At 35.9% G+C, this 22,539-nt stretch overlaps 1 protein-coding gene across 1 annotated transcript in view; it reads left to right on the forward strand.

Annotated features, from left to right (window-relative positions):
• CTTNBP2 (cortactin binding protein 2) overlaps positions 1-22,539 on the forward strand; it is a 76,560-nt gene that overhangs the window by 12,840 nt on the left and 41,181 nt on the right. The window contains 3 exon segments of the mRNA XM_009324055.1: positions 9,087-9,311; positions 15,726-15,827; positions 15,830-17,396. Coding sequence (XP_009322330.1) covers positions 9,087-9,311; positions 15,726-15,827; positions 15,830-17,396 — 1,894 coding nt within the window.

A 22,539-nucleotide genomic window follows, 5' to 3' on the forward strand; every position in this document is an offset into this window, starting at 1 on the left:
GGTGTTGACCAGCACCCCCAGATCCCTTTCGGCGGGGCTGCCCCCCAGCCGCTCCTCTCCCAGTTTATACTTGTGCCTGGTGTTACGCCATCCTAGGTGCAGAATCTGGCATTTGGACTTGTTAAATTTCATCCCAGTAACCCTTGCCCAATGCTCCAATCTATCTAGATCCCTCTGCAAGGCAATTTGTCCCTCAAGAGAGTCAACAGCACCTCCCAGTTTGGTACCATCAGCAAACTTGCTAATGGAGCATTCAGCTCCTGCATCCAGATCATTGATAAATATATTGAACAGAACTGGCCCTAGAATTGAGCCCTGAGGAACACTGCTGGTGACCCGTCGCCAGCCAGATGTAGCCCCATTCACTACAACCCTTTGAGCCCTGCCCTTCAGCCCCGTTCTTCACCCAGTGCACCGTGAACCTGCTCATCCCACAGCTGGACAACTTGTCCAGAAGGATGCTGTGAGGGACAGTATCAAAAGCCTTACTAAAATGCAGAAAAACTGCATCCACTGCCTTCCCTTCATCCACTAGGCAGGTGACCTTACCACAGAAGGATATCAAATTAGTTAAACAGGACTTTCCCTTTGTGAACCCATGTTGACTGTGCCTGATGATTGCATTGTAAACTCATAATTTGCATACCTTTTCATTAAAATAATTGAAGTTTGGTAATCATGTAATTGCCATACAGTAATACGGGATGATATTTTAACTGAGATTTTGATAGCTTGAAAATACGAAAATCTAAATGCTGTAAATGAAAAAGAAATACAGATTGATTTAGTTAAAGTTTTTCTGTTATGGCTTTGGTATGTTCTGTCTTTACTGAGCCGAAGAAACTTTTTAACTGCGAAGCATGGAGGCTAAAGTGCTCTTTTTTGGTTAGAGGTGAAGTCAGATTTCCTTCAGTACTCCAGAAGAATGGCTGACAGGTTTCCATGCAAAGAATTATGAATTGATTTGCATGAATTTGAACTATAAATTTGAACATGCAAAAAAGTCTAGATGACAAATGGTTATTTAAAGTAACCAGAAAGCTCAAGTCTCTTCTGTCCACTGAGACTCATTATCAGTATGAAAATCTGTATTAGTTTCAGAAATAAATGTCTGGGTGGTTAGATAATCAGAGCATCGAACAGTGATACTTCCTTACAAAATATTGGCCTATAATTTTCAAATGTTTAAGCATCAGACAACAAAGCTGTCATAAAATAGGTCTAATGTCATCTTTATATAGAACATCTGGATGGCTCTTCTCAATTAAAACCACATGTTGTTTCACAACGAGCTTTTTCTCCTTCCTCATTTAGAAACAGTGCAAGGCCTGAGTTTCACCTTTTACATCTGTAAGAAGTGAAGAATATTTTGTATTGGCTTTTTCTTGTTGGTAATGATCTGTTAGTAACTGATCTTAGCTTTGTAATATGGCCTTTTCATTTTTCAATCTGCAACCTCAAAATAGTGGATTTTCATTACTCTAAGGGAGAAAATTAGTAACGAAGAATTGAAGCATATGTCTATCTGTCCTGTCTGTACCTCTTTCTTTCATGGAGGTTTTTGTCGGGTAAGAGGCAGAAAGGGAAGGAGGTTGTGCTACTTAGCAATATTGGGGTTATAGAAAACTGGTGCTGTCATGTGATATTCTCTTTTTATGGAGTCAGACCCCTAAGGAAATTCAGGCTTGATCATTACCTTGGTTGTATAACTCTTCTTCAGTGCTTTCTGTTATATTGTAAGTCAGGATAGTTTGTTAATTGAATGTTTGTCCTCCTATAGACAGAGAGATTTGAATTGTTAGGCATGTTGTACTTTTGTTAGTTCTGCTTTTTAGTGCAGAGAAGAGGGAATTGTACAGCTTTTTGCAAACCACTTTAATATTTGGATACTTGGCCTGAAATAGAGAAAATCGGTTTGCTGTCGTTTTCATCAACTGCTAGGTAAGATCTGACCTTTTATGCCTTAAAATGATGTTTTTGTATATCTTCTTGAATGGAGGTTACTGAGGATAGCCTTGTAAAACAACATACAGTCTTATATTCAGAGCTTTCTTTTTACCTTGAAAAATGTTTTTTAAAAGCTTGGATTAAAAGCTATGTAATTCTGAGAGAAAGGGACACTTTGCGAATTACAAATTTTTGGAAAAGTTCTATGGGTTGTTGTGAATGAGAGAATAATGCAACTTTTTGTTGTTACTCTTATTTTAATGGTTCATGCTTGGGATAACTTTTCAAGAAAAACTGATTGTATCTCCACTTTCATGCAGCCTACTTCACTGTAATGAGTTTCATTGATATAGTTGCATGGCTTATGACTGTTATGAGAGACTGCCGCAAGATAGTTTTGAATGCTTTTTATGAGTATGTATGCCTCACATTAAAAATTACTAAGCAGGTACATTTTCTTTTCTTTATTAGTACTTCTACCAAAAGACTTGAATTCTTTCATGATCCTGGTCAGTCATCTGTAAAGAGCATTGTTTATAGAATGAAACAATTATATAGGTCTGTCAGAGCATAACCAACCTGTATGTTGGTTTTGTTTAACTTGCGGATTGCATCCTCCTATTTCTCAATTCTTTCTACTGTTTTCACTCTTTTTGAACTAGCAGCCTGTTATGATCATCAGTCTTCTTCAGAGAATTTCCTTTTTTTTTCATCCTTAAAGTGTACACACGTTTTTGTCTTACGATACTTGACACAACATGGAAACAGACAGTTTGAATATATTGGTCAAATATTTTTCCTATAATATTGAGTTCAATAAAATCTAACTCACTTGTAGACTTTGCATAGGTATGCACTGTCACAGTGCTGAAGAAAGGAATTTAGACTGTAGTTAAGATTGTAAGGAGAAATTGAGCATCACGTTCATTGACAGAAATCACGCTGCAGGATATAATTTCTTCAGCAGTCATTGATGTTTACATTTCCATTTTTAGTTTGTTCTGTAAAACTTTATATGGAAGTAACATCGCATATGATACTTTGAAAACATTCTTTTACATCTGCATTAAAACAAACAAACAAAGCCCCCAAACCCTATTGTATAACAAAATTGCTATCATTCTTTAAAAAGTCATTCTTAATCAATCACAGTAAGACATCATATCCCCCACCCTGGTATTTTGCAGGTATCTCTGAAAGTACTGCTTTTATTATGAGTATATACTCATTGATAATTCTCTTTTGCTTAAATGACTAGCTCTAGCAAATCGTTTCAAGACACTGTATAATGCCACTGAATAAGATTTATAAACATGTTCTCTTTCAGCCACCTTCCTCTTTTAAAAAATCTATTGCCCTTTCAATTTTATTTAGAGTGAAGGGCTCACCCTTGTCTTTAACGTAACACAGAAAATAAGCTTTTACTGCCTCCTCTTCTGTGCCGGTTAGTTTTAGAAAACATTTTACCACTCCCTAATACATATGTCAAGAGAAAATATTAATATGAACCTGTCAACATCTGTTGAAACAATTTTAGTATATGTGGAAAAGGAAATTAATCAGAGGAACAAACGCTCTTGAAAGGAAGGAAATTTTGTTTAAGTGTTCTGCGGCAGCTTTAATTCAGTTCCATTGTTCCACAGCAGTGTAGGACATGCAGTCCTATTTTTGATGCTTATCATCAGTTGCTGCATGGAAGACTTGGACTTGCTGAACTCTTAACTTGGCAGGTAAACGAAGAGGAAACTCTGAGATACATTGGGGGAAAAATGCAGTATTAACCTTAAAAATACTGTTGCTTATATATCAGCTGTTACTGATTATGTAAGCTGATTATGAAAACTCGTTTCAGCAAATGTGTGCAACTAATATCAAGGTAGATTATTACTGAAAGAAAAGTAACAATATAACTTATGTGATTAATTTTTTGGTTTTTGTTATAGGGCTTATTTCTTACTTATATATTAATTGGTCGTATTTGTTTTTCCTTGCCTTTTTTATGCTTTTAGCTTTAAGTCCACAGTAAGATGGATACTATTTGAAGGCCTCCCTGCCCCCTTACATTGTTTCAATAACAGGAGGAAAAAAATCTGATTAAACTTCATAATTCTCAGTTTGGTCACTGAAAAGATATCCCCCCATCCCCCCACCTTCTGAAGTGGAACATGAGAAACAAGTGACTGCAGGCCAGTTCTTATACTGGATTTCCAGCTTTTCCCACAGCCCATCATCCAGATACCTCCGCTCCTTTTGTTCCTGTCCCTGCACACCCTACTGCCAGTCTCCATCTGCCAGTAAATAAATGGGCTCAGTGACTGCAAAGGGTCAGCTTGAGAGATGGAACTGTCCAGGAGGGAGCTGGCAGATAGATACATTGAGGTGACTTGAGTAGTGTGAAAAAAGTGGGTGTGGGGTGAATGAGGTGTCTTGCTGTATGTGGTAGGAGACAGGCTCCCTGAGAGAGTAACAAAAGAAACAGTTTATCTTACAGCCTGATCCTCCAGGTTCTTCTTGGATGCAGACCTAGGAGAGAAAACTTGAGAGTTAACCTTCCCCTTGTGTTGCACAGCTGTGTAATTCCCAGGATTGTTTAGTACTGATTTTTTATTTTTGAAAATATCACAGACTAAAAGTTTGTTTTCTGTCATAAAAAGTATTTTCATGATCCGAAGCAAGACATAAGACTTGTTCCACCAATAAGTATTTGGTTGTTTTTCCTTCCTCTGAGAGCTCATTTCTGTCATTTGTTACTTGAGAAGATTGCTAGCATCTACAAGATAAAAAATAACAGTCCTAGAAGAAATCACTAATCAGAGTAATTTAGGTTGGAAGGCACCTCGAGAGATCGTTCAGTCCATTCTTCTGCTTAAAGCGGGACTAACGTCAAACATGGATCGGGTTGCTGATGGCCTTATCCAATCTAGTTTTGGAAATCTCCCAGTGACAGAGGCTGTATGTTTTCCCTGGGCAACACGTTCCAGTGCTTATCTGCTCTCAGCGAGAAGAATTTGTGTCCAACTCAAATTTCCCTCATTAGATCATGGGACAATTGCTACTTGTCCTGTCAGTGTGCAGACCTCTAGCATGTTTCTCCCTGGTTGTCTCTGCTTCACACTGAAAAGCCCTATTTCTACTTGGATCTTCCTTGAAGAGAAGCTGTGTTGTACCTTTTGATCATCTTTCACTCCTTTCTGAAGATGTTTTTCAGTCCTACTGTATTTTTTTTATTATAAACTTGTAGTCCATCCTTGATCTAACATAATGCTATAGACCAGCTTGTCCATAAAGAAACTTTGGGGTTTTGTTCTTTTTAAGTAGTAGTTGCACTCTTATTTTAGTCTCCTTGTTTAATGTTTCAGATCCTGTGCAAGGATTTAAAAGCTCTGTATAAATGTGATGCTCTTATTGGACTGAATTCAAAAGCTGTTGTAAATAAGTTTAAGCTTTTACTCTATTGCAGTAGTGAATTTCATGAATTAACTATTTAAAGGGTTTTTTTCTTTGTTTTTAGATATTTTCCCTTGATTTGTCAGTTTTCATTAGTAGTTACCTGTTGGAGGATTTAGCTTAAGTCTTAAGTCATAATTTTGTATACCACGGGCATAGGCTGCAAAAAGTATCATTTCCCATGGACATCTTTTTATATCTTTAAATACTTTCAATCTCAGTCATTCCATTAAAAGGCTAGTCACTGTGCAAATGGGTATGTGCAGAAAAATGAAGCTGATGGTTTATAAATTCATATAGCACCTTTCACAGTCCTGATTGCCTCCTGTAGTGGGCCCATACTCTCTCTGTTGTTGAAAATTTTCTGTCTGAAAATGCATTCAGTTAATTATTTGCAAATCAACAGTTTAAATGTTATTTTCTGTATATATTGCTGTGCAGTTGAAGTTAATATATGAGACACTGCTAATGCTGTTTTAGCACAGCCAGCATATTAGGGGGAGACTATTTTAAAGGATTAATTACCCGTATGACATTAGACTGTACATTCCCCAGATAATGAGTGCCATACGAAACAGATATCTTGATATTGCTACTAGTTCTTATGATCTGAAATTCAGTGCTGAAAGATGATGTAAGAGAGACAATTTTCTGATTCTAGTATTTCTGTTTCTCCCATCTGATGCACTTTAGTGAAGTGCGAAGGGACAAAAGTATTATTTAGTGGCTGGAGGAATCATGTTAAAAAAACCCAAGCCTCGCTTGTCTTTCTGCCACTTTGTGCCTAAGTTTTAGGGAACTACTCATTGTTTCCCTTCTACCAAGCTTCTGCTTTATCTTTCATTCTGGTATCTTCATTTGAAATCATGCATCCTCACCCATCATTATATTTTATATTTTTAGTCCTTGTATGGAAACATTTGTTTTAATATTTTGCATTTAGCTTCCTTTTGAGTTAGAAGCATCCTGAGACGACTTTGCTGTTTATGGTTTGAGAGTCACCAGTCTGTTTTACCCTGTGCTTGAGGGTACACAGTTATGGCTTCAGCCCTACAGGGTCTGTCAACCCAAACCATGTGCTGTTTGAGACCTATTGGTTTTTCCACAGTCTTTAGCTTTCAGATTTTCCTGTAGCCACTTTAATTCTTAATGCCAGCAGATTGTTTTGATTTTCATTCAGATGGAGCTCATGCCTTCTATATAGTTTCATCTTTTCCTTAGTTAATGAATCTGAACACCCAGTCCCCTTACTATTTTGGCAGGCGCACATTGAGCCTTTGCCTCGCTTGCTTTGTTTGCTATGCATGTTAGAGAACATTTCAGAGAATACATTCATATTGCATACAAACAGTATGTGCTGAGAGGACGGCTAGTTATGGGTCATAGAAAAAACTAGAAAATACACGTTATTTCACTGGTTGTCTGCCTGTGTTTCCTTAAAGGCATGAGTGGTTGCCTTTGCCTCTGAGATCAGTTAATCTACTTGGCTTCTCTTTTTGCTGTTGGTCTCTGGATTTAAGGATGGAGGCTCCGGTGGTCTTTTTTTTTTATTTACAGCTGAGCTGCTACATCAGTGTTTTTGCCTTTGCTTTGATTGCTCATTTTCTTTATATAAACTAAGTGGCTTTTACACTGCTGATAATTTATATATGGGTTGTGCCTCCATCTCCATTTAAATTCTTAACCTGCTTGGGTTTGTCATCTTGTTTGGCTGCTTAACACTTTAATCCATTTAGGGTCAAGTTTTTGGTTTTGGTTGTTTCCTTTACATGAAAGTTGAATTCCTAAGCTGCATACTGTCCTGTAATTTCAGTATACAGAACGAGGAGCTACAAATATAGCCCCTCCCCACCTGGCTTTGTAATATTACCTTTGGAACTAGCTATTATTTTATTTTATTTTATTTTAAAAAATAAGTTAAAAATTAGGGGATTAAAATATTAGACTAATTAGGGGTTATTTGCAAGGCAATTTATAAAAAATAACTAGGTTCTCTCAGCTTATTTTTATCTCTTCAACCAATCACTACCTGACTTTGTAAGCCTAGCTAGACTTTAGGTCTGAATGAACTCTGTAAGCTTTTTCTGAGGTTATACCCCAAAGGCTATTTTTTTAATAAATATTTTCAAGTTCTATTTATACTATCAAACTGCAAAATAGACTAAAAGTATTTCAAGCATCAGAATATGTAGGCACACTTACTTCTGTTGCAGTCATTCTCTTTTACCTTTTAATTTCCCACAACATTTCAATTTTGTAGACAATAAATAGGAAAAAGTTGGGCATTCACAAAGGTATGTTATTTGTAGTTAGTGTCTGGAGAGTTTTTCTAACATAGGTCTTATGTTTTTCTTTGGTTTCTCATGCCCTGAAATGTGTGTTACCTTTTATGACCTTTTCATATGTTACAATTTTAACTTCAAGCTTTCCAAATGATCTACTAATCCACTTGGTTACCATTAGGCCTGTTCCTCCTCTTTTTTATCTCAGAATTGGCCTATTCTTCCTCTTTGTTGCTTATTCTTCAAAACTGAATTTGAACCAAATCACAGATAAATGTTTTATCCATTTTTGGAGGGATTCTTCTTTCTATGGTGTTTCTCTGCACTGTGGGATTTTTTTCTGATTTTTTGAGATATACTTCTTTAAAGACCTGCTCTGGTGACTGTTTTAATTTTTAAGGTAACAAGCCTTCATTTTCTTCCAAAATTTGTGCTATAATGGTTTTGCTTTCTTCCTTCTGCTTTCTGTTATATATGCAAGCACAAAAATGCCACAACAAAATTTTAGAAATCATTGGATCTTTCTGGTGGGGTTTTTTGGTGGTTTTAGTTTGTTTGTTGGTTTGGTTTGGTTTTCTTTTCCCCCCACGAATTAGATGGGATTTAAGCCTGAGATTTGGGAACAATATTTTCTATGAAGACTGTTAGAAGTCAGTACTTATCTGTGGCCTTCCTGCGTACTGTGTATTAAATGTATAAAAATACCTTCTCTGAAACTGACCTTGTTTTCATGTTGGGCTGAGGAACCAAAAATCTGTCAAGCAAAACTACCTCTGATCTTTATTGTGTAATATTTTTTGTTATGAAGATAAAGTGTTGTACTGTAGTTTGGAAATATAATTATGTTTTAAAATAAAGGTATGAAGTTCTTCCTGAACAGAGATATGAGAAGTGTCTTAAATTTCAGAAAAGCCTTGGTGGTATTTTTGCTTTCTGCTTGTCTGCTATTACTTATGAAAATCTCTGTATGTGTAAACATCCCGTCAATTTTTTAATTTGAAAAATACTTATTTTGGTACTGCAGTAAACACACAAAGCATGTTTTCATATCTTTGGTAGCATCATTTTAATACACAGAAATAGCAATCTTTATTTTAGAATGTTTTTCTTCCCTTGCCTCTCTCTGTATCAGCCAATTTACAAGATGTTATTTTTGTGATGCTTCTGAAACAGCTCCAAATTGATATTTCTGTATTGAATTGAGAATATTGTATTGTATTGATTATAATGAAATCTGTGTGCAACATATCTATTTCTTTTAGAGATTGTAAATGAATACCTAAAGAAAATATTTTAAAACCATAAATAAGTAACATAACTTTCCCTGTGGTTTAGGTCTCTTCTATGTGTGGATGTACTCCAAAGAATGCATTTAGTTTTATTTCTTTGTCTCTTTGGTTTTTTTGTTAGGCCCGGCGCAAAGAGGTTTTTATCCAGGAGCGATATGGAAGATTTAATCTGAGTGACCCATTTCTGGCTCTTCAGAGAGACTTTGAGGCAGGTGCTGGTGACAAAGAAAAGAAGCCAATATGCATGAACCCTCTGTCCATTTTAGAAGCTGTTATGGCTCACTGCAGGAAAATGCAAGAAAGAATGTCAGCTCAGCTGGCTGCTGCTGAAAACAGACAAAAGAAGGTATCCTGCTACCAACTTTTTTTCCTTTTCCCTCTCCTGATTTGTTCTTTCATGCCACTTTTTAAATTTGCATCTTTGTCTAACTTGGTCATCATTATGAGTGTTAAAATGTTATCACTTAATTGTCATATATAGCAAGGTGCTGATTTTCTGGTGATATTTTGTGTGCACATCTCATTTGTTCCGTGAATATAGCTCTACTTATGGAATAAATGAAATATAAGTGGTACGAGTCGATGCAGTATATAAGTGGCTAGCTCATCATGAGGAGAAAGCATCATCGCAATATATTTTTAAACCAACACCATTGAAGCCTAGAGGAGTTACTGTTATTTTTGTTCTAACCTAAATAGCGTAAAATAAATAATTTATTTGCATTTTATATTAGGTGGCTCTGTTTCATAAATCAGTAAAAATAAATTATAACTCTAAAAAAACTTTTTTGCACATTTAGAACTTTTGCTGTAAAGAGAAAATTATTTTGGAACAACTACATTGCAAAGGAAGTCTCACTGAAGATAAAACAATGTAATTTTGAAAGTGAATGGTTGGTCGGTTGCATGTATTTCACTAATATGTAAGCCATACATTCCTAAAGCATAGCTAAATATGAATATGTTGGGGAGGGGTTTCTGAGAGGAAAGAGGGGAACAGTAATGTAATAGACTAATCTAGAGCAGGTATTTTTGAATAATTAGAAAATAAATACTTGCTAGGCATTGAATCGTCTTCACTGGGTATAAGATGGATAGAATGTCTTCAGCAGCTGTGAAATAGCTTTTTGGTGACAGTTTTATATTGATGTTTAAAAAAAACCCCAGACAATGCTAAGACAATTGACATAAAATTGATTTTGGTACTAATTGCTCTTTGGGAAATAATATGCACACAAAAGTACTGGGAGTATGCTGGAAATACATGCCTAAATTAAATCAGCAAACCTTTTCTTGTTATCTTAGTTCTGTTGTTTAGTTTAGTTTAAGCATCCCTGCTCTGAAGTTAAGACTTCAGAAGAACAGATACCGCATTCAAAAAAATGAATAATACTAGACTGCATGTACGAAACGTAAGTCTTAAAACACTGTAATGGCCTATGTCGTGAACAGTTACTTGTACTTACCTAGCACTTCTTTTTGAGGATTCTTAAATGTTAATTTTCTTTTTCATATGCTTTGTAAGTAAGTTGAGATTTTGGGGACAGGATTGTCTCAGCATAGAAAAGAGCGAGTAAGCTTGTTTATTCTGACTGAAGAATGATATTGGGAGACACCCTAACACATCTGCCTGGACAATTGGATTAGTTTCTTCTTTCAGTGCATGGCCACAAGTCTCTTTTTGTACCTAAATTCTTCATCTATCTCTGGCTTTTGGATACATGCATTTAAGATGGGTTTACATATTGAGAATATGTCTCAAAGTCAGGGTACTGATATGTAAATTCCTTTTTTGTCTGTTTTTTTGGCCCAGGTTTATTACCAAAGTCTATGTCTGTAAGTCTGCATGTACAGGAAAGGATGCTCATCTTTTGTTTCCTAGAAGAATACATGAAGTTTTTTTTTCTTTAAATCTTAATTTTAAGTAGTTTGATCTTAATTTATTTTGCACTTTGATTCTTACCTTGAGAAGGACCTAAACCTCTAGTACACTCAATTTTGAAGTCTGTAACTTTCAAGCTAAATTTTAAAGCACTACACTTGAAAAAACATGTGTTGCTTTGCAAGTGTGTCATGATTCTACCATTTTACTCCTTGTAACAAATAGCAAATTTAAATAACACAGGATTTGAAAACAAACTGCATGGTGTTGAGCAGCTGTGTGCATGACTCTACAGAACTTACATCTTCCTCTTTTAAAGCCAGTTAGAAATGCTATTGGGACAGGGCACCCTCTTAAACTTCTTGGGTTTGTGGCAACAGATGACATCTCTCTCAACCATCTCCATTCATTCACAAACCATTCATTCAGTGTTTTACCTTTCCTTTGTTCCACATTTTTCTGTCTGTTCTCCATCTCTCAAATCCCTCCATGCAAGAGGGTAATGAAGGTATTTTGAGGGATTTCTAGAAATGGTTGACAAAGTAGGGTGACCCAATATAAGGAAAAAAAACCCGTTAAGCCTAGACAAATGTGACCTAAATAGAGAGCTAACTGCACCTCCTACCTCCAAGAGTGGTTCCTCCTTCTCTAAATGTGTGATGCCTCTGTCTTCATGTTTGGAATTGCTTTACTGTCTCGCTCTTACACTAAGTAATTAAGTCTGTGTACAGCTGTGTTTATTTTCTCTGGATATTACTGGACTTTAAACAGGCCTAGACTGAACTCTTATTCCTGGGGACTTACTATCTGTGAATATAGTGACCTTAAAAGTATTCTTTGAATAAAATTTTTATTTGATCATAAAAAGCAAGTCATAACAATGTGCCAGAACATAGAAAAATGAGAGATGTGCATAAATGACTGTCAGTCATAAGCTTACCATATACCAAACACCTAATCCCCAGATGTCATCTGCTTTCTGTTAAGTCTCCATCCTCTTCTCTCTCTTTGAATGCTTTTCCTGGAGCTGCTATCAAAATTAATTTTGAGGTTTCCTGGGAACTCAAAACCAGATAATCAAAATCACAGTTCTTGATTTGTCAAGCGTTTGCAGAGAAGTTAGTATTGGGATGCATGCTCAAAGAAAGACAGACACGTTGGTTGGAAGAGGCCCGTTGATGTGATTTAGTCTGACCTTGTGCTTAAAGCAGATTATCACCAGCAGTACATCTGGTCATCCATGAATTTGTCTAGCTGAGTCCTGAAAACCCCCAGGAATGGCAATACTGCAGCCTTTCTGCACTACTATCCTTGTGAAGAACTTTTTTCCAAGACTGAGCCTCTTAAAGGGCAATTTTTCATGTTAGCCTTTTGTTATGGGGCCTCACCTGCCACCACCAAGAAGAATTTGACTCTGTCACCATTGTAAGGGCCCTTCAAAAGGAGCAGTATGTTGCTATTAGATCATCCCTCAGTCTTTTCTTCACTAGACTAAGCAAGCCAAGTTCCCTCAACATTTTCTCACAAGGCATGCACTCTGTCTCTCACCTTTGTAGGGCCTTTGCTGGTTAGCTCTTTGTGGGACACTATCATTTTTCTCAGTATCCTTTTTCACCCCTTTTCAAATCCTTCTTGGACACATTTCCAGATGTTTACATTACTGTTATGATTTAGTGTATGCATATAGTACACTTCGTACAAATCAGGTCATAGTTAGTTCAAAAACTCATAAATAATTAGAGCTAGTTCCAGATCTGTCACCTAAAGGAAAAAACGCAGTGTAAATATTCAGAGGGTTTTCCTGTTCAAGGTGTTGCAGCCAAAACAAGGGCGGGGGAGAGAGGTAGACATAAGAAACAACATAAAATGAGAAACTAATGTCTTGTCAATTTGAAATAAAATAGAGGACTTTTATATATATATATATATATATAGGTTTGTTTATTTATTTATATGCATTGCTTACAAATAAGATGCTATGATAGTATGGTAAGCTGATTTCATCCCAGTTATATGTTAAAATCTGCTTGTAATTATATGAAAGTAATATAATTTCACAACAGTTAATTTATAGAACCAGTCCATTGTCTGAAATACAAATGGAGAAATAATAAAGTATAGAAAATCTTGATAAAAACATTTCCACTATAATCTTATTGCATTTCCAAGCTTTAAAAATTGTATACATTTCTCATTATTTTTGTGTCTGTTTTAACAAAAAAGAAACTGTTGGATGCTCCACTTGCTTTGAAATGCTTGTGAAGCATCCAAATGCTGTTGGATGCTTTGAAAAAAACAATGAAATGGTTGAGAAAAAACAATGTTTCTTCTGCATGTGAAGAACTATGAATGGGACCATTCCTAAATACAGTGTCATCATAATAGCTTGTTAATTTAATTTGCAGCTGTACTGTCATTAACATAACTGAAGAAATGTTGTTGCTGATATTGTTTGTTAAGCAATGACTAATAATGCCATACCTTATTTTTTGTATATTTAACACTGTTTTTAAGAAAGGGTGACTTGGTTTTGTGAAATGCATTGTACAGAGTGTATTGTTTAACCTGCGATGAAGCTCTAAAACCCCAGTGGAGCCCCTCCACTGCTAAACAGGTTTTGAGGTATTCAAAGCCAAGATGTCATTTATAATGTAGGTATAATTTCCCACAGCGGTTTTTTTTCTCTTAGTTCACTGTTTCTTATGATAATGGTATGATTTAATGAAGAAATTTTACTATTACTATAATATACATCACATCAATATTGTCATCACCTCTTTATGCTTTTTCCCATTCTTCTGAAGAAAATGGAAGAGAAATTTAGAGTCAGGTAACATGATTAGAAATGTTTGGAGACTGAATCACACGTTCATCTATAAGTGTACATTCATGTAGGATTTACTGTTTGTTCTTTCTATGTCATTTCACTTCCCTTCCTTTTTAAGTGTTTTCTTGTATTTGAATTCTACTTACCATGTGGGAAAAAATTAGCTCATTGTCCCCAGGATATAGCAGGTGGGATTTATTTCTATTACAACTGCAGACTCTCTCCCTCTTGTACTCATCTCTTGATGGCATGAGTTTCAACTCTACTCTATGGTATAACTGGAGAGTAACAAAACTGTTATTTAAATATGGTGCTTATATTAGCTTTTGTTTAAATGCAGTTTAGTTAAAAATGAATTGTAGACACATCTATAGTAATCTGGAAAAAGGTTCCTGAGCTAAGAAATTTCATCTGCTATTGGAGAAGACAGGGAATAGTGTGCTGTAGCAACAGGTTTCTGAAAAGCTAATATATTGTAATGCCTGGGGTTTTTTTTGCCTGTGTGTCTGTTTGTTTTCATCTAGCAACCAAGACAATATTTTAAGCATTGACTGAGAGAGGAGATATTCCATAACTATTAACAATCCTCTAGGCCATCTTGTTTCCCACATTACAGTTTACAGTAAATATATTCACGACACTGTATTGTCTTAAACTCTGAAATTAGTATCATTTTACCATGACACTATAATCTGAATCTATAATCTATGATTCTTCCTTCATCTATTGAAATGAAATATTTATTCCAAGTAAGATCTTAAATGTACTGCTATTTGCCACAGCTTTTCTTATTTTTTTGAGCGTTATGAAATGTTCTCTTATTGTAGAAGCATGAACCAGTTTCCTGTTGCAGTCAAAATTAACCGTTCATGTTTGTGAGCACTTGATTTTTTTTTTTTATAGGTACCTGAAAGTATTTTTCCAGAAAAAATGCCCACTTAGAAATGCACTTTAGTGGTACAGTTCTGAATTGTTATTTCTGTATCGATCTGTATGCAAATATGAAGCAGAACTGTCAAGGCTAAACCAATAAAAAGAGTACAGGAGAAGGAATGCTCAGCAGTTTCTTGGGGTTTTCTTTGTTTGTTTTTTTATCAGTCATTCAGATAAGCCATTCAGGAAGCTACTGCATCAGCATGTGAAGGGAGGAGCAGAAAGAAAGAAATCAATTTTTCTTTTGTTGTTGTTTCACTTGTGTAAAAGTTTGCTTGGGAAAATATGAAGCTATTTAGGTTGCATTATTGCTAGTAGGTATTTTATAAAATGGTGCATTAACATATTTTTCCAGTGCTTTTCTAGAGTAGGGTCTTTGAATAAAAGCATAATCAGCAGGCAAGATTAATTAGAGGCGATGACTATATGAATGAAAAATTATTCTTATCCATTATCTACATGTAGTAGGTAGCTTTTTGATTCTAGCTTATAACATACTTTATACATCACTGATGTCAGTGAGATCTTCTGCTATTAGTAAGTAATGGAAGATATTTGTACTTGTGTGAAAAAGTTGGTCTCAGAAATGAATGTCTTATATCTTGTTTTAACATTTATAAATAAGACACTTATTATGGGCATGATGGACTGTGTATTTCAACCCTAATCTCCTTCAGTCTGAGGAAGACCTAAAACCTAAGCCTTTCATTTCTGGGCTCAAAGTTTTTTTGCAAAGCTCATCTCTTGCTTGTGTCTGGTTTCTTTACTGAGAAGAGGACTTTCTGTGATGTCTTATGTCTAATTTCTGGAGAACAAGTAGCTCCTCACTCAGGAATCACAAGCATTTAATCACTTTGGGGAGTCTCTGTGTTGTCAACGGATGAAAGTAGATGGGCTTACTTAGTTTCTGAATTGCTCTTCAGAGATGCCTGTGTCTTTCTTTTGCTTGTACAAGATTATAGGCACTTGTGTTAGATATCACAAATCACTTTCCTGGGGCAGGCAGATTCATTTCAGGCATACTCTCAAAGGTTAAAATATCAATGTCAGGTTAATACTAGGTTAGGTTGAAAGTCTCCATCTTGTTAATGAGAATTTTTCTCTATGCTTTCTTACAGTTGGAAATGGAAAAATCTCAGTTACAGAATCTTGAGCTGGAGCACAAAAAGCTATCCGCTCGTCTTGAAGAAGAACGTGGAAAGAATAAGCATGTAGTATTGATGCTATGATGCTAGTGAAATATTGTAAGCAGTTGTCTGGCCGAATTGTAGAGGAAGCCCAGAAACTGGAAGAAGTGATGTCAAAATTTGAAGAGGAAAAGAAAAAGGCTACTGAATTGGAGGAGTCTCTTGCAGCTGAGAAACAAAGGAGTACACAAATGGAAGCTCAAATGGAAAAGCAGCTGTCTGAGTTTGACACAGAGAGAGAGCAGTTGCGTGCAAAACTTCATAGAGAGGAAGCGCACACCAGTGACCTCAGAGAAGAGAGAGATAAAATGATCAAAATGATTGATCAATTAAAAAAGGAGAATGAAAGTAAAGCTAATCTTCCTCTTAAAAATAAAGATAAAAATAAAGATAGGAGTCTTGTTTCTGTTTCTGTTGAAACAGAAGAGCCAAGTTCAAGAACTGTTGCCTGCCAAACAGATACTGTAGTGATGGACAGTAGCACAGAAAACGTTAAGAAGTTGCCTTTGACTGTACCTGTAAAGCCTTCTACAGCGAGCCCACTAGTGTCTGGCAATACAAAAATGAATGTGTGCGCCAATGCAGCATTTGTGAAGCCTGTCGTTGATAGGCAATCTTCATCTAGTGAACTTGTCCCTCCTGCAACTCCTGTTCTTACACAGAATCAAAACAGAATTGAGGAAAATGGACCAAGTACAGGCTCATCACCTGATTTACCAAGTAGCACTTCCCCTTTTTCAAATAGTACTTCCCTTTGCACCCCTGCAGCACCGACTGCCGCAGCTCAGAATTCCTCGCTTACTTCGTCTATGCACAGTTCGCATTCACCATCTGCCAACACTACTGGGCATCCAGGCCTAAATCCACGAATCCAAGCAGCTAGATTTAGATTTCAAGCGAATGCAAATGATCAAGACCAAAACGGAAACACAACCCAAAGCCCTCCCTCAAGGGACGTATCCCCTACTAGTCGTGACAACCTAGTTGCCAAACAGGTAGCTCGGAATACCGTTACCCAAGTCCTTTCGAGATTTACAAGCCCTCAGAGCAGCGCTCCGTCGCGGCTGGGGACGTCACATTCAATGGAAGTTGGCACTTACCCCCCAGTCGGTAGAACGAGTTTAAAGACTCCCAGTGTATCAAGAATTGACAGAGGAAATCCTCCACCTATTCCTCCTAAAAAACCAGGGCTTTCGCAAACTCCTTCTCCACCACACCCACAGCTTAAAGTTTTAATGGATAGTAGTCGATCCCCAAATACAAGTGCAAAAACTGACAGCAAAACCGTGACCTCACCTCTTTCAAGTTCACCACAAGGAATCAGGGTAATAAATGAGGAAATTATTTCTAAATCCTCACCTCAGCTGCCACCAAAACCTGCTATAGATTTATCTGTGGCACCTGCAGGCTGTGCCATACCAGCCATAGCCTCATCTCAGGTGGGTGCCTGGCCTTCCCACTTCCCTGGACTGAACCAACCTGCATGTTCAGAAAATTCCTTTGTCATTCCCACCACCATTGCCTGTAGCTCCTCCATAAACCCTGTTAGTGCTTCATCCTGTAGACCATGTGATTCAGACAGCCTCCTGGTAACAGCATCAGGTAAAGGGATTGATATGCTACAAACTGTCTCCCTCTAAAATAATGTTTTGGTTTTCCTATACATCTCGTTTGCTTTATTTATCTTTTTATACTTTTCTCTTTTTTTACTTTCTAAAAGCTGAAATTTTCATTTATATTTTTTCCACATTCCAGGGGTATGGGAATTCTTTTGCTGATTTAATAACGTTATAAATTAGTTTGCTTCCTCAAGGAGGTCTCCAAATTGAAGGCTTTTTTTAAAGATAAAGAGGACTAATATTTAAAGTAAATGGGCTGCAGATTATGGTATATTAAAGAAACTCCTTTTTTGTTTGTTTTTTTTTTGGTTGGGTGGTTTGTTTTTGGTTTTTTTTGTGAATGCTATTATTTTGGACTTCAAAATGATTCCTCAGTCTGAAATAATGTTTTGAAAATTACCTCTGCTGGTGATCTTCCATGGCATATGTATTTCAGTGCTTTGTGAATCTCTTACAAAATAGGGCATAGCTGGGGCTACTGTATTCTCCTATGGCATTAGATGGTTGCACATTAAGGTATGTAATCGCCTGGATAACAGTGCAGTTTCAAATATATCACTTCATACCTATAGAATATGTTTCATTTTTATTTCCATTTTTCTATAGGTCTTCTGGTTTTAGTTGTAGGCTTTGTTAGTGCTTGTGTGTGGCATCTCACAGGTTTACTTCAACAGATATCAGCAAAGGGTTGCTGTTGGAGAGTTAAAAACTAAATGTTATGTTGATAGTCTAAGTCTGGAGTCGGTGTGTGTATCTGCTATTCATTTTGCATTGTGGTGGGGACTTATTTGTGTGCCTAATGTGCTGCCAACTTCAGGGTATCGTCTTGATGGCAGTTAAATGAACAAAGGCGGCCCTGATCTACCTTTCAGTTAACTGTAGATCTCCTATAAATCTTTTTGTCGACATACTTCCCTGCTGGGATCAATAGCACTAGAACATTAGGTAGAATCCCCTCTTTAGCCTGACTTGCACTGCAGTGAGGAAGACGGACACACAGTTTTGGAACACTTTAGACCTTCATCAGCATTAAAGAATGTTTGAATGGTCTCAAACTTTCAACAGTTATTCTCAGTTCAGTTATGGTACTTCAGTCCCTCATAACTTTAGTCCCATCATCTATAGAGTATAAAACCCCCGCACAGCTTGTCTGCTTCCATCTCACAACCAACCACTTTCTGTTGGTAGCTGCACCACTGTCTAAGGCAGCTGAACTCACTCACCAGTCTTGGGGAAGCTGTTCCAAAAGCAGCGTGTGGCAAACTTCTATCTGTATATATAGGAGATTCCAGGGTTCACATTATTAAGGAATTTTTATTCCCATTCCACTTCACTGAAGACTTTCTGCATGTTTCTGGAGTAACCTAGTCATGTTTTTAACATTTGGCTATGGCACCATACTGGCAGAATCCTCTCTCCTTTCTGAACTGTGCCATAAAAATATGAGCTCAGAAATCTTATCTTCCATTTGTCTACTACTTCTCAGAGTTAACAACTGTGGGATTTGATGGCTGCCTCTTAGTTTGCTGTCTTTCATATGGATGTCCTGAATTTTCATCTTAAATTCTTATTCCTAGCTGAGTCTATTTGCCATGTCAGATAGATCATTAGTCTCCCAATATTCCAGACATTCTTCAAGCCTCATTTGCCTTCAGGTGCTATTAGGCTCCATAACAGAATTAAAATTTCATTAAAAAAAAAAAAATCTAAGATTTTATTAACATACAACAAATTATTGGCAAAATCAGCTTCAAAGTGAGTTTTGGTAGGCAAGAGGCTGTCTTCCACAAATCCTATCAGCATGAATTAGGCTGCATATTTCAGTTAGTCTTACATTAGCTAGATGATGTTTGGTAATCGTTTAAGACAGTTTTTGATTATTCTTTAAAAAAATAAATCTTAAAAATGAAATTACCACCACTTGACTTCCTAACTCCATGTATTGTTATTGCTTTAGTTTGTGCTTCGAAGTATAAACTTTTTTCTTAGGAGAACAATCAGCCTTTTAAATAGGATTCCTCCACCAAATAGTCAATTCATGTTTCTTATGAAATTTGTGACAGTTCTCAGAGGCAATTCTCAAAGATAGGATTTTTGTCAAAATGTTAGGTTTTTTTAAATTGTGCTGGTTTATGTGTTCAGATTGCCTTTCTTCATTTATACTCCATTCACTTGTTTTTGGAAGGGATGGAAACATTTGGGTTCGTTTAATCCCCTTATAATCCTTGCTCTGAATATTTGACGCTGTTAGTGTTTAGTAAGTGGCACTGCTTTTTGTGAATATTTGCAATTGCAAATGGGAAATGGACCCCATAATCTGAAGTCTGCAAAGAAAGATTGCTTACATTCTAGTTAGTGGTCTGCTGTTTTATTTTATTAATATAGAGATGTTATTTTAAAATCCCTCCTTTACTGACTACAAACAGGCTCAAAGAACTTTAATAACTTTATCTGAAATATTCAGGTAAATATTCAGCAGCTCCTTTGTCTTTTACCCGAACTAATGCCTATATTTTATTGCACTTATTCTCCAGTCCCATTTATTTATGTTTTTTAAGGGAACTTAATCTATTTTGGCCAAGTGTTCTGGCAAACTGCAGAACTGAAAAAACTTTGAGCAACAGATGTTATGCAAGTACGGAAGGACATTTCCTTCAAAATTTTATGCTGAGAAAAGAAAAAAAATTGATTTTATAAATATGTATGGACATAGACTTTGTCTTAGAAAAGAAAAGATAAACCAAATTTAATAACGCTGTTTTCATTAAGATAGTGTGGTCAGTATGGTCAGTAATGCCTGAATTCATGCCACTTATTCACTTTCTTTTTTCAGTTTCTTTTTTAAGTATGACATTTCTTGAGGTGAACAACATCTAACAAACTGCAAATACTACTGAATCCTCCTTCCCACATTTGCATTTTCATGCCCTCTAGGCACAGATTCAGTTAGTTTTATTAATGTTCTGCTTGATTTTAATCTGTTTTGTTTACTTTTTTCAGAAAATGTTTAGAATTTCAATTTTACTTTCAGTTAAAGCAGAGCATGGTGAAATCTTATTCGTATTTTATTGTATAGTAAGTAGTGAGCTTCAATCAGAATTTGTTAATATTTTTAAACAAAAGTGCAAAACAAAATTAACATTAAAAAAGACATTGAAAGAATCCTCCATTTTTATATTTTTTTGTCAATAATTCATGTTTCTTTCTTCTTACTGTGGAGTTAGAAGAATTGATAATAGCCTAATCACTGAAGTATTCTATTTATTAATTTTAAAACAGTTTCCTAGTTAGCTCAGATTGCTTTAAGAACATATCAACAGCCTGATTTTCAGTAAGGGAGTGTCTTGGTTCTAGAAAGAGCAACTATTAAGAGCCAACTTAAAGTCAGAGCACCAATTGTTTCGGTTATGTGTTCTGCTAAATTAATGTGACAATACCTTCTTTTAGAGACGGGCCATTGTACTGCATGTTGCTCTTTTCATCCCTGGCAGGAAAAGACACCAGCTTTTGTCACTAATGTTGAACAGACTGCACATAGAGAAATTACAATGAACATTTATGGCCTGATTCAAAATCTGCGACAGTGTTTTCATTAACTTCAGCAGCCTTTGAACTGGTGCCAAAATGCTTCTGCTCTGTTTGGATTTCTACATTTCAATGGCTGTAAGACCTCAAAATGGAAACGAATGTAGGCAGTTGGATTTTCATACCCCTGGGATTTCTGCTTTCACTTTCTTCTTGGTTTTGCGCTTTTTATGTCACTCTTCAATGAAGTATGGTTTTTATTTTGCTCATTTCTATAATGATTGATTTATTCTCTCTATACAATTGGCTTCGAAGATAAAAGTGGGGGGGTGAGGGACTGATCTGGGCTCTGAAATTAACCATCTCACATTCTGAAGCTGATGCCAGAAGCTGTTTTTGTCTGTCCCTCTGCCCTTCATCACTGCATGCCCTACAAGCTTTCACAGATGCTTCACATTTCCTAACTTTTTGCATCTGTAATGGCGTACCTTATTTATTGGTATTTTCTAACGTTGGTGTATTTTGTTGGATGAATTCAGCTTTATTACATTGCTTTACATTGATGATAGAAGCTAAAGTTATGTTTATGTTATTACCTGGGTTTTGTATCTTTTTCAGTAGAAGGTTTTCATCTAATGATAACCTAGTACAATGAATTTCATCACTGAACTGCAACAACATATTTTTCATTTCAAGGACTGGAAATGAAAGTTAAGATACCACATATGGCACAAAAAAAATTCCTTTTATTTTGGCATTTCTGTTAATGATGCTTTAAACAAAAAAAAAAAAAAAACAACAAAAAACTTCCACTATTTTCAATAAGGACGGGAACCCAGAGATACTATTCATATTACAAAACTGCTTGGCAAAGTGAACTTCATGCTTAAAGCGCTTAGTGTCAAGCTCTCCAAATTCCCCCAAATAATTCCAGTATAACTTGGACAAAGAATGTTAGCATCTGGAGTGTCCACTATCCAAGCAATGTCCACTATCAGTTAACTACCATGGCAAGACAGTAAAAACTACACAAGTACCATTTTAAATACATTGATGTATACAGCAACAGCTGCAGCACCATTAATTTGAAAGAATAACAAAATAAAAACACTTTTATAATGGAAAGGAAGAAGAAAAGTTATTCTTCAAACCTTTGGGCATTTTGTAAGAGTTAACTGTTCTCAAATATTGGAAGTGGAAATAAATATTTTTTTTTTTACCACTTAAAGGATTCAGTTTACTTTGTATATTGCTTTTTTTTTTTTACAAACTTCAGAAAACCCTCAAAATCCTCTGATTAAAAATATTGGAAAAACAAATATTAGTAAGAATATTAATAGTCAGAAGGTAGCTTCAGAATTGAAGTTATATGAAGATGGATGGAGTTAACTTTACAGTTTATCGTCGGTTTAAAGTTGGATTTATAAGGTAACTTCATAGCTGTAGTGATGACTTCTTATAGTCAATATCAAATAAATAAGTTGAATAATAAGCTAACATTGTGAAAACACTGCAACTACGTTTCCTTTAGATACTAAACTAGTAAACTTAATTTGAAAAGACAAATTTAGCTTACTTTAGAAACAAACATGAAAATACTC

Source organism: Pygoscelis adeliae, unplaced genomic scaffold (assembly GCF_000699105.1).
Source record: "Pygoscelis adeliae isolate BGI_AS28 unplaced genomic scaffold, ASM69910v1 Scaffold24, whole genome shotgun sequence".
NCBI lineage: Eukaryota > Metazoa > Chordata > Aves > Sphenisciformes > Spheniscidae > Pygoscelis > Pygoscelis adeliae.